Raw genomic sequence first — 12,822 nt, forward strand, 5'->3', positions numbered from 1 at the left:
TTCAGTGACATCTACCCTTTTTTGATACAAGATTAACAGACAAACACATCATAGGTACCAAAAAAATTTTGACGAATGTGTGCTGCATGTCCAAGGTGGAATGTAATTCAAACCCTAGAGTGTAGTGGTCTTTAGGTATTCTATGACCCTATACTAGAGACCATCAACTGGTCAATCAACATCAAGGCATAAGTAGATGGACTTATCTGACATTAATACATGGCTAAAAGTAAAAGACATACATGTAATAGACAAGGTATTAAAGCACAAAGGTCTAACTTACAGACACGACAGCAGCACGCCGTGGCGTAAGACACAGGTGCCACCGTTCCGACACATCCCGGTGTAGCCACCTTCGTCCCGCGAACCTTCAGGGCAAGGTTCGTCCCCAGCTGAAGCAGCCGTTTGAGCTGTGGATAGGAACATCCCAATCAGTTCTGTCTTATCACACAGGGAAAAAAACTACAGCTTACTTGTAACCCTGGGGTACTGGTGGCAAATGGGTAGGTAGCAGAACATTGTTGAAGGATACAAAGTTTTGCAGCTACGATTCATGACTTATATATCATGTGGTAGTGGTAATCGTGGTAGTATGTCCCCATGGCATGTGGTTGGCAGCCTCGTGTATAGGGGAGCTTCAGGTATCAGTCATCTGCATTTATAAGAACCAAACACACTTATGGAGAAAAGTACGGCTGACCTGGTGTGCTTGGCTGAAAATGCAAGCTGTAGCAAGGCCGCATTGCACTTCTATCTACTTGAAAAAGCACCATGCTTCTCCCTAATTGAGGATAACTTAAGAGAAAAAGAGAAGTAGTATAGTGACTTCTCCTAGCTATACCATCATAGTTGGCTATATAGTTAAAACAGTAAAAGAAAAAAGTTTCAATCTTCATACACAGCCGACACTGACACTTGAAATGTTTTCCCTTGCATTAGACCTTAAGAGTCTTGAGTCTATATTATATATAGCTATCTCTTTGCCTTTGTAGATATCAGAAGTACTATCAAGTAGACCCACCTGTAACGTAAGGAAAGATAGCAGCAAGGCAGCACAGCAGCAACACCCAGATATGAGCCATTGTAGAGCAGATATCAGTCTTCACTAGACAGCAGCTTAGTGAAACTTTCTGACAATAAGTGATATCCTCTTTTGTTAGATCCCCTTTAAAACTGCGTCTACACCCCCACAATTGTGTATGATAAGTGGTTGGAATTACTTTTTAATACCTACAAATGTACATCCCCAATTGATGGTTACAATAAGTGGTTTGAATTACTAGTAATGGACTCCAAATCCACAGAGTCCTTTGACAACAATGAAGTGGTTGTTAGTCCATGGGGTAACTTTTTGATGGTTATTTTTCATTTTCAAAATTGTCAGCAACTCTTGTAATTATTGTGTTTTTCCCTTGGCCATGTACGTTTGCACTTGGTTAAAATAGTAAACATGTAATGATGTCAGATATGAAGGGGTAATCATTTGCTTCTGATTTGCTGTGTTTTGGCACCTCCTGTCACACAGTCTACCATACATTAGTCTTTTCCAGGAAAAGGAATGACTGATTAGTGATAGTACTGCTTAGAGCATTTTTGCCCAGAGGCTGAAATGCTCAGTGGCTGCAAGGAGGTTTAAAATCACATTTTAAACCTCCTTGGTTGCTAGAATGTACATTCTGCCCATCTGTATGACTGTGTAGAGTCATGTTTTATCATTTTTTAACAAAGGGAGGAGCTCTTCCACTTTCCTCCTTCGATATGATGGTACATTTACTCTATTGATAATCATTAGTCATCACATCACATTGTCTATTAGACTGTCTCTGCTGGTTACAGTAGCTTCTGCCTTAATTCAAATTAGTGTCATTGGTCAACATATCAATGCACTGCACAGTAGCTTTGGATGGCTAAGCTCTGGAGACAAGCTTACTGTACAGTGTAGAATGATCACGCTAGGTGCAATCAGTGGGATATAGAATGATGAATGATGTCTAGCAAGAATGGATTGGGACACTCTGAAGAAACAGGGCCCATATTACTTAATATCCAGTTTACTGCTTATGCTACCCTGGGGGCCAGCCTTGATTGTTTCTTATCTATCATCTCAGTGATGGCGTAGGCGGGATAGTGAAAGGGGGTGGCTGCTATTGTGTGTGGTGCCTGCCACTCAGGGTAGCTTTTGGCAGCCTTAATAGTTGTAATTCAAAAGTTTTTTTCAATTACAGTCTGGGGATTGTGATTTATGTATCCTGAAACAACCACAGTTTTCAAAATTGATGCTGTTCAGTGTTCTTCCTTTGTCAATAGTATATCGTATATATGATACATCGTGTTGGGCAGCTTACCCAGACTAAGCTCTATACTTCTCTTATAATTAGGGATTTGTTTGTTCAGATGGTCAGTCCCAGCCAAATGTAGCAGACAGATAAAACTTATTGAAGACAGAGACAAATCTATTAGTCTATCATATAATAGCATTACTATCCCAGCTTCCTTCCTTTCCAGCATGATCACATACATCAACAGCTTCATCATCATCATCAGTATTTTTTTATTATTTATTTCACTTCTCACTTTGACATTCTATAGGTACATGTATGAACATAAGCTGTTCTTGATAAAGTGCCAAAAACATTCACTACAAAAAATATGTTTGTTTCAGGAAGGGAAGCAGGCATCTTTGGCAGCTGATTTCTCCATCACACAGTTCAAACATGTTGGGAAGCTGCTGGTGGTGCACGGGCGCAACAGCTACAAGCGCTCAGCCTCCCTGAGCCAGTTTGTCATCCATCGGGGTCTCATCATCTCCACCATGCAGGTGGGTGGGAAATGAAGGTTGGATGTTTAGTTAAATGGAGGATAAAGAATGGGTGTCATTCTTGTATTTCACATAAAGTTTGTTCCTCTGCATGGAGCTGGAGTTTAGTCTCTGTCATGGTCGTAAGTAGGTGTTAGTATCCAAGTATCCAAGTCGTGGGATGAGAGACAGAAAAGAAGAGGAAACAGGTTGGAAAGGAGAAAGGGAAAGAGCAAGAGAGAAAATTCATGTCATTTGTATGATTTGGGAAGAAAATAATGAAGGAGCAAGTGTCATGCACATTCAATATTGAAATATGTTTGTTTCATGAAGGAAAGCAGGCAGCTTTCATCGTGAAGGAGCAACAGTTACTGTGTATAACATGCAAAAACACCCAGGGTATCAGCACCTTGGATAGGGAAGGGGTTGACAAGAGATGGGAATGTATATTAGAGAGAGGGAGGGAGGGAGGGTAGATAGGAGGGAGAGGGGAAACCTGTCAGAATGAATGCATCTTACTAAGGGCCTTAAGGTTTGTAGAATGTAGTTTGTAGAAGTGTGAATATCAACTGATGGTTCCTTCTGTTTCAGGCGGTGTTTTCATCTGTGTTCTACTTTGTCTCCGTGGCTCTGTACCAAGGCTTCCTCATGGTGGGGTCAGTAACCCTCCACTTTATCTATCATTATTGTGACATAGCGTGTTGTGATTGTAAACTATCCTGAGTTTAGTTAGAAGATAACATAAATGATGATACTATCAGAACATCTGAGTGCTGTTCATGACATTGGACAGAGACAGTTTCCCGGCAAACAGCTTCCAAGAAGCAGCAAGTCCCAAATTACCCTGGCCTCAGTTCAGTTCCTACATCAGAAAGACATATTAAATGACTCTTGCAAGAATGCCACAGGGCTGATTAGACCACAGAGAATTTACAGCCCATCAGATATAAATGCCTTTGTTTGCTTTTGCATCCTCACTGCAACATCACTTGGGAGTCATCACATCATTTGTTCAGGTCCCAGTCCTAAGATTTTGCTTATCTGTCGCCCAGGTTTGTATAGACTGCCCACTTTGGGCACACTGCACATTAGTGGGTGTTCTGAGAAGTGCTTGATTCTTAATGTCTCTGAGATAAAACTCAGGGTAAGTATTTTCATAATGAAGCAGATTTAGGTGTTGTCCATAGAAATCTTCTTGAGAGTTTCATCAGTTGAAGATGGTGTGTACCGCCAAAGTACTTCTCACTGTACTATGAAGTAATCCAAACTAACTGCTCCTGTTGCAGATATGCCACAGTGTACACCATGTTCCCTGTGTTCTCCCTGGTGTTGGACCAGGATGTCACCCCTCAGATAGCCATCACCTATCCAGAACTGTACAAGGAGCTGACAAAAGTTAGTGTACACCCTCTCTGTTCAGTACAGTAAATGTTAGTATACAGGTGTTAGAATGCTGAGGAGGGGTCTGATTTGGGAAATCAGGAGCATAAGGGGATGTACTCGCAGACCTCAGACCATGTTGTGTTCTACGTATACATTGCACTTGACAAGGGTTGGAAAAGTTGGTATCATTCAAGGAGCTGAGTGTTTAGGGAGGAAGCAAGTCTAATATTCCTTTCCAAGTTGGCACTAATGGAGAGAAATAATGATTGTGTACTGTTGGGACTGTTGGTTGTATTGACTAAGTTGTACTCATCACTTTTATGATTGATCTCTACTCCCCATCTTTCTTCAGGGAAGATCGCTGTCCTTCAAGACATTCTTCATCTGGGTTCTCATAAGTATTTACCAAGGTATGAAGATGGCATGACTCATTTCTACTCAAGATCGACTCATTTTCTCACCAGACTGAAGCCTCCCTAGCCTAGTTGATACACGGTTCAGGATTAGATATAAAACTAAGCTCTTCATCAAAGGATTTCCTTTAAGCAAAATTTTATTGAGATGTTGATCATCATTGTTGTCATTCCTCTTTATTCCACCAGGTGGCATCATTATGTTTGGTGCCTTGCTGCTGTTTGATGCAGATTTTGTGCACATTGTGGCCATCTCCTTCACCTCCCTGATCCTGACGGAGCTGCTGATGGTGGCCCTGACTGTCCGCACCTGGCACTGGGCCATGGTCATCGCTGAGGTCTTCAGTCTGGGAATATACGTGGCTTCTCTTGCTATCTTCAAGGAATACTTTGGTGAGTTTGAAGCTGTTGGTTTCATTTCGGCAACACACTGATAACCCATTGTTCTTGTCTAATCTGTTTCCTAGTCTCTTTTTTGTGGAGAAATACATGTTAGATATTCTTTTTGTCACACATTCGTACAAGGACTTATCTAGGCCAAACATTGCAGTAAATGCAACTTAGTCAAGTATATAGTATTGTAGAAATTATATAGGAAATAAATCAGGCAATTGCTGTTAGTAATGTATTATGATATCTGTAAGTAAAACCTTGTTGCTTTTTTGCGTTTCGGTGCTTTCGCACCGAAACGCAATGTCCTGGCTTTTACCTTCAAGCATGCATGCTTGGTTCAACACTGTGTCGCACACAATAAGACCTTATATGGCAATACGTTCTCAAATCCTTGTATAGCCGTTGCCTTATATGGCAAGAGAGCAGGAAAAGGCAGGCACGCCAGATTTGCATGTGACACAGGACGGCGACCGCATGTAAATGCTACAACTGTTCGGAAATATCATTGCATTGTGGTTTCGGACTTTAATATCCTGAAAAATGACCATATTACATCTATTCCACAAGATTGCAGAAGAAAAAAAATGATTTCGTCAAGAAAACGAGCAAAAATCGGCATAAATGATACCATATAGTGAGGTTATAGCATTACGTCCAGAGTAAATAGTTATGTACCGCAGCTTGGCCGATCTGGCAACGCCAAGCACTTCGGACCCAGAAGATCCGGGTTCGTCTCCGTGCATGGATTTTTTTTTTCTTTTTAGATATTGAATATCAAAAATATATATTGATATTATATTAATCTATCAATATCATATTTATGAATATCATTTTTTTCATTAATAAATAAAGAAATATTTTATATTTGTTATTTTTAAATATTCATTTAATATATACAAGGCCTTTGTCTTATGAACAGGACTTCATAGATTCCAAACCCGGCATTCGAATTTTTCTGTTCATTGTAATGGAAAATACCGTGCAGCGGCTCCTATGCGCGGTAAGATGATTCTTGCAAAACACTCGCCACTAAACTTCTATCCCCGATGTAAACAGAGGCTCTTGATGTTGTTTGCAAAACAGCGATTCTTTGTTACAGTAGCAAATGCTCCATTGTTCAGTATCGACTTCATTCAGACAACACGGACGTGGAAAGTGGCGCCCCTCGGCACAAAACTATGGGAATTTTCATATGGGAGTTCGCTTCAGCGGGAGTTTTGTTTTTGTTTTGACGGATAAAACGCGAAAACCCACGCCGCTTTCGGCACACTTCCGGGTTCATTGATCGCTAAAATTACGCAAAAGCCACCATCAATCGGCAAATAAATGTATGCTTTCCCGAAAACATCTTTTGGTTTTACATTTTCTTCACCATAATGTTGCTATGTAGTCGATAAAACCGCGTTTTTATTGCGTTTTCATGTGTAACATTTCAGACAAAGAAAAAACTTAGACCGCGATTCTGCTGCCCCATGATGCACTTCGTCTGCAATATTCCCGCCTTCAGCTGCAGCAATAACCAATCAGAGACGCGTAATGCGATCATGTGATGATGATTACGTAACACGCGAAATGCATCTTGGGGCAGCAGGATTTGAACAATATGGCGGCGGGTGATCGAAAATGAAATGATTTCGTCAATGCAACGCTGTATTTTGCGGCATAAATGCCGAGAGACGAACTTTTATTTTTATCTCAAAATGCGTTTTACACGTTTGTCTTTGACTAGCCCGGTAGAAATCAAGCGGATCGTCGTCTGGTCCTTCAATATCAAGGGAGTTTGTCAGATATCCTGGCGCGAGGTTCTCAGCAGCGTGACGTTTAAACTTCAAAACGTTTTACTCAAAATTTGAGCGGAGTAGAGGGTTAAGTGTTGACCCCAAATAATGGTAATGTTTTCCCGAAAATTCCTTGAAAATGGAACGATTAAGAAAGACACCAGGACTTCATAGCGTGCCGAATACCGGGGCGTGGTCACATCTTGGAGACGCGCCGAGCGACAGCGGCAGATGGGGGGTGCGCACTTTATTAAGGTTTTTCTGTGAAGTATCTCAGCTGGCGTGATTGGGGTTGCGGTGAAGCCCAAATCGGGGGTGCGCACTTTATTTGGGGTGCGTCCTTTATTAGAAGAAATACGGTAGCTGTTGATTTGTTTGACATTTGGTAGTCATTTTAGATAGAACCTTAGCTGTTATGAACTTCTATTTCACTTAATTACCATAGTGCTGATGATTCAATGGTGCTTTTTCAAATTTTATGTTTTATTGCGTGCCATGTACATAATTACATTGATAGCTTTTATAATGAGCCTATTATACATTTTACAAATAAGCACAAGTTGTAGGCCAAGACCAGCTTTTTCAAAAGCACTTAAGTTAAGTGACGTAACTTCAAAATTGCTTTCCCCAATCTGCCTTTCTCTATTAAAACAGTACTCATTTCCCAAAATGACAATTTTTCTTATAGACTGAACAGCCCTTGAGTGACTTCCTCTGGCAGATTTTACTTCAAGTAAAGGGAAAAGACAATTCACACTTATAAACGTAGCCGAAACGCCAGCTTTTTTTAAAAGCTCTTGTTTCCTTTCCAGATGAAAGCTTCATCCTGTCCCTGACGTTCTTCTGGAAGGTGACAGTGATCACCCTGGTCAGCTGTCTGCCGCTCTACGTTCTTAAGTACCTGCGTAAAAAGTTCTCTCCACCCAGCTACTCCAAACTCTCTTAGAGAACGAGCGTCCTTTTCAGGAGAGACTATGTGCAATATTCCTATAGTTCCACATGTAATTAGCTGCCCTTGCTTTTCTCTCCCATGCAAGTCCAATAATTGGTTAGAAGATATATGGTATCCATAGTGAATTAGACAAAGCATGGCAATTATAACATTACTGTACTTTTCAAAACATTACTGTACTTTTCAAATAGTCCGAAAATACTAGTTAGAAAGGACTGAATTTGCAATTGGAACTTCAAGTTGATTTCCAGCATGAAGAATATAAGGTTGTCACATCATTTTTTCTAGTTTCTTGTCTAAAACAAAGACCACTTGAATATAAAGTTGATCATCTTGCGGTGAATGATAATTATTGTATGAATGACTTGTAGAAGGGTAGATACTTAACCTGTACAGGATACAATATATGTGGTGTACATTTGTAAAGATAATGTAGGAATCTATTTGAACAGGTACCAAATCCTTCTTGAGGTTTAGTATGTTCAGCTAGGGATTTGCAACCCTCAGACTATGATCTTATTGATGCATGTTATGCTTGTAATCTTTAGAAATGCTTTTAGATATCCAGTATCAGAATGTTGCACTGTAGTTTACACCTTTAATGAGTTATGTATATGATAACAATTGCTGTAGCTACAAAATGCATGTAGTGTTGTGAAGACAAAAACTTTTGTGATACAGAGAAAGGGACTGTTTGTCCTTCTCTCCATGTTTGAGATTGTCGCTACTTTATTTTACTATGCAATAAGTGCTTCCAGTTCTTTATGTTGTTTGTGAAGTGACAGTCATATTGAATGTTTGTTAAATTTATGATTTTAAGAATTGTTAAATTCACCCATTAATTCTTTGCTGCTGGTATTTGGGATTATGCAGTATGATAGAAAATGTTTTAAATCATCAGAAACTGTTGTGTTGGATACTATTATATATCATAATACATTGCAGTCACCTCAGATTGTTCCTTTCAACTTGTAACACAGGAACTTAAGACGATTAAAGAAAAGAATGATAGTTGTCATATTTTTTGTTTCCTTTTTGTCATCTTTCCGCATGCTTGTTTCTTCGAAACCTCTTTATTTATTTCACGGGTGCTTTTGTCTGCGCCAATATTTTCTTTGAAGTATAGTTCTTATAGTTGCACATAGTACACAGTCATGTAACTACTGTATCAGATGTTTACAGTCATAAGGCCAGGTAGGAGACCTCTTGTGCACATGTAATGAAGGCATGTACAGTACTAATCTATTACCTATGTGAAATACAATGTTCAACTTAGCAATACTTCCAACATATATCAGTTTGATGACAACTTAATAGATCTGGTAGAGAAACTAACATCATTTTTCGGTAAAGTCATGTACCTAAATGCTGCTAGCAGGTAAATGTCACTAATACAGCTGTTGAATAGCTTACAGAATTCAGAGGTCATGTAAGGCAGAAAGTGTACAAAGTAATCAGACTAGTCTTGGCTAGGAAGTTCAAATCCTGTTATTTAGGAATGATGCATTTGATCAAAGTAACATTCAGAAATTTGTGATTTTTAGAAGTAGTTGTGTGAGAGGAAGTTCAGTAATTGGTACAGTCCTTGGTCTGGTATGAGTCGTATAAGGTGCACTTTTGCAATGTAAGGTATGTGGTCACAAAATGTTATGGGCGTACAAAATGTTTGGGCCAGTTTTGAATTCGGAATGCTCCAATATTTTAATTACTACCATTACCACAAAGATGTATAGTGCTGCTCTAGGGCCAATGAAGACTGTGAATAATCATACAATAACTAATATTCTGGCCATTTTGGAACAATAGATTAGTGTGAGGTGTTATGAATAGAAAAAGTTGTACAGCACTGTTGAAATGCTATGGTTGACAAGAATGTGAATAATAAAAACTGTCACACTTACATGTATTGCATTGTACTTTATTGTGTTTCTTTAATCAATACGATGTGTACTTACCATCACCACGAAACAAATTCATTTTATTTTTAGATAGGTTTATGCTCTATTATAATTACACTTTTCCCCTTTTCTTACAATGTGGAGATTGTTTTCTTAAATTGTTCTTATTAGGGTTCAAATGCTATAATTGCATTAGAAAACAAATAATTTACATAACTACTGTAGCAGCCATGAACATTTAGCTTTCCTTTCTCTTTTGTTACAATTCTTCTTTATGAGCTGCATCACCATCAGTGGGATAGTCCACCGTGACTGTTGTTTTATTTTCCTCAGGATTTACCCCCCTAGCAAACCTAGTCCCATCAGGCCAGGTGACTTCCAGTTTCCAGGCCGTGCTCTGCCTCAGTCCAAAGTGTGCGACCGGCTCCATCTGACACAGGTAGCCAGAGCCTCCGTCGATCACCCTCAGCTGGCGCTTGCCGTCGCTTGCCTCCACCACCACCTTCGCGCCCCGTGCCGGTCCGCCATGTTGTGTTTTTGGGTAGACCCGTATCCAGTTGTGGTCCACCCAGGATCGGACCTTATACAGAGTTAAGGGCTGGGCAGTGGCCTCGCCATGGGACAGGAGAACTTCTAAAGAGCCGTCTCCATCTACATCAGCCACAGAACCACCTGTTCCATAACCATATGGCTCCCGGGCATCCCCAACGTCCACCTCTGATACTTTAAGACTTCCGTCATCTTTTCTCTTCACCCTGAATAGTCGGTTTGGGGCCTCTTCCTCATCTAGCACGATATTATTGAAAAATACTTCAAGGTGACCATCATTGTCAAAGTCAGCAGCTAGAACTGTCCTGATAGGTGATGGTTTAGCAAATTCCTCAGTTGCAATGTCCTGAAATTCTGGTTTATCTGGCTCCCCCCTCTGTATGTAAAGCCTGTGGGGACCCAGCCAGTTGCCGTAAACAATATCCATTCTTTCATCACCATTGAAGTCTGCCAGGGCCAGACCCCGTCCATGTTGTCTGGGGTCCAAGACTCCCACAGGTTGTGCCATGTCCTGGAATGTACCGTCACCCTGGTTGATAAAGAGAAAGTTCCCTCCATTCTCGTTGACACAGAAGACATCAGACGCATTACTGAGAATAGGACCCACCACAACACCTCTTCCCCCGATTAACCTGGCGACACCAGCCTCACTAGCGACATCCTTTAACTTCAAGATTCCTTTTGAGACGTCGCTTTTCTCCCCATCCAACTCAATCAGACGGTGGGGGCCGATTCTTCCCCTGGCATAGTTGGCCACGTACACGGCGTACTTTCCCGTACCTTCACGGTCCACACAGGCCACCGATCGCCCAGCATAGTTCAGGCTCACATCTGTGTTAATCTTGTCAGACAGGACATCTTCATATCTTCCGTTTCTGTACTTGAACAGCTTGTCTCCGTAGGAAGACCTCCCGGCAAACGCGTCGTTAGTGTTGAGAAAGTAGATTTCCTCTGCCCCATCCCCATCTACATCACAGGCACAGACTCCGATGGCCTGACCTTGTGGGTCCCGCAGATAGTAAAACTTGGAGTCAGGATCATCGATGGCGAGATTCTCCAGCTTCTTGGTGGCACTGTTCCACTTCAGGACCAGGTTGGGGCCGCTGAACCCTGCCACAATCCACTCAAAGTCTCCATCCCCATCAACATCAGACACAGCGATGCCATAGTTCAGCTGTTTGGGGTTAGCATCACTCTGGATGGACTTCTTTGAGATAGAACGGAACATTCCACTGGACATGGACACCAACTGTGGGGCTGTGAGTAACACAGCCAGCATCAGAACAATAGCAGGACAGGAGGCACCAGGTGTGCATGATGTAACACAGGTACTGGGCATGGTTGTACCTTCTTATTAAATAGAGGAGCAAGACAGACAGTTGTTCCTCAAAGGCTTGTTCACTGTCCTTCTCAGATGAAGCTGGGTTATCTAACATTCGACAGCCTTGTTGTGTAAGTCGTGGCAATTGCAACAGTGTGTGACCAGCTGGTACAACCCCGGTGTTTTGGCGGAAGTGACGTATCACCTCGTACCCAGGGCACAACAGTGGCAAAATAGCCTGGGAACGACAGTCACGTGATAGGCACCTGTCGCGGTATTCTGGTATTTTCTATCCCGGCCAATCGGAGCGGTACCCTCATCTGAAATAAGAACGTTCCCTGGTTGCCGTGTGGGACAGCCGAGCAGCATATGGTATGTGAAGGTGCAGTCATACAAATCCGGATACCATAACATGTACGACATTAACGGTAGTGACCGGGGTAGATTGTTCACTCCTTGCAGTCTGGAATCATACATTGGACGTGCTTTGACGTTACTATAGTAACTTGAAGCTGCTACGGCACACAGTACAGTGTTTTCAGTAGCTGCTTTTCAATAGAGCAGTATTTTGCAAGTACGTGTACATGTGTGTAATGTGTGTGCTCATTCATCAACATAAATGTAGGTGGCGCTTCCACGGCTTTCCGTTGACTTCTCCCGCGTCAAGCAGGGTTTTTAAAAGTCTTAAACTTCATCCCAAAGGTGAATGAAGACGTCTGGACCTGTTTGACAAAGTTTTCACCGCCATTAAGCCAAATGTCGTGTATTTCTTCAAATTTTTACAACATGCCCTAATAGAGTCTAATATGCAGTTCCGCTCCCGGCCGGCCCAAGAAAAGTGGCTGAACGACCGTCAAATTGCCAAATTCCGGTCTTTCCGGGAATGGGAAAATCGCGAAAGGCTCGGAAAGGGGGTTGAATTTTAGAGGCTCATTTGATTTTGTTTCGATTAATGCGATCATTTGAAATTAAGAATAACAATATCTAAGACATATCACAAACAAAACAATGAGATATTAGACGATAGATGACACGTTTCCTTATCATTTTACCAATAGCGAATATATATAGTAGTGACAAATTGCCACGTTCTGTATGGCTTCCACGCCCAGATTACAATGATATTTTGAGAAACAAGAAGACGTTGAACAAATAAGAAGACGTTGAACAAATGAAACTGTGTTTTGTTTGTTAGTTATCAATAAATCCAGTTTTCCTTACAAACCGCTGTAACTTAGTGTACAATAAGTGGATTACTTGTAAATGCAATATAACCTTACGCACTGGGGGAAAGCCACATGGTTGTTCAATATTCTATTGCTGCAAAACTTATGAAAT

General features: G+C 41.2%; 2 protein-coding genes across 3 annotated transcripts in view; one reads left to right on the forward strand and one right to left on the reverse strand.

The window, feature by feature from the left end:
• The window catches only part of LOC136439203 (probable phospholipid-transporting ATPase IIB), a 31,796-nt gene extending 22,180 nt beyond the window's left edge, over positions 1–9,616 (forward strand). For both annotated transcript variants that reach the window (XM_066434466.1, XM_066434467.1), the window contains 6 exons: positions 2,663–2,818; positions 3,389–3,453; positions 4,084–4,192; positions 4,533–4,590; positions 4,783–4,986; positions 7,577–9,616. In XM_066434466.1, coding sequence (XP_066290563.1) covers positions 2,663–2,818; positions 3,389–3,453; positions 4,084–4,192; positions 4,533–4,590; positions 4,783–4,986; positions 7,577–7,710 — 726 coding nt within the window. In that variant the 3' untranslated portion in view covers positions 7,711–9,616. The remainder of the gene's footprint in view (positions 1–2,662; positions 2,819–3,388; positions 3,454–4,083; positions 4,193–4,532; positions 4,591–4,782; positions 4,987–7,576) is intronic.
• A 2-nt stretch (positions 9,617–9,618) lies between these two features.
• Positions 9,619–11,513, reverse strand: LOC136439204 (cartilage acidic protein 1-like). The gene has a single exon (XM_066434468.1). It carries the CDS (start codon positions 11,500–11,502, stop codon positions 9,874–9,876), a length of 1,629 nt encoding a protein of 542 aa, XP_066290565.1. The 5' UTR covers positions 11,503–11,513; the 3' UTR covers positions 9,619–9,873.
• Between the last annotated feature and the right edge of the window lie 1,309 nt (positions 11,514–12,822).

The sequence above is a fragment of the Branchiostoma lanceolatum genome, chromosome 7 (assembly GCF_035083965.1).
Source record: "Branchiostoma lanceolatum isolate klBraLanc5 chromosome 7, klBraLanc5.hap2, whole genome shotgun sequence".
NCBI classification, from domain to species: domain Eukaryota; kingdom Metazoa; phylum Chordata; class Leptocardii; order Amphioxiformes; family Branchiostomatidae; genus Branchiostoma; species Branchiostoma lanceolatum.

Coding starts and splice junctions, on each gene's coding strand:
- LOC136439204 (XM_066434468.1), bottom strand. CDS start 11,502: ATGCCCAGTACCTGTGTTACATCATGCACACCTGGTGCCTCCTGTCCT.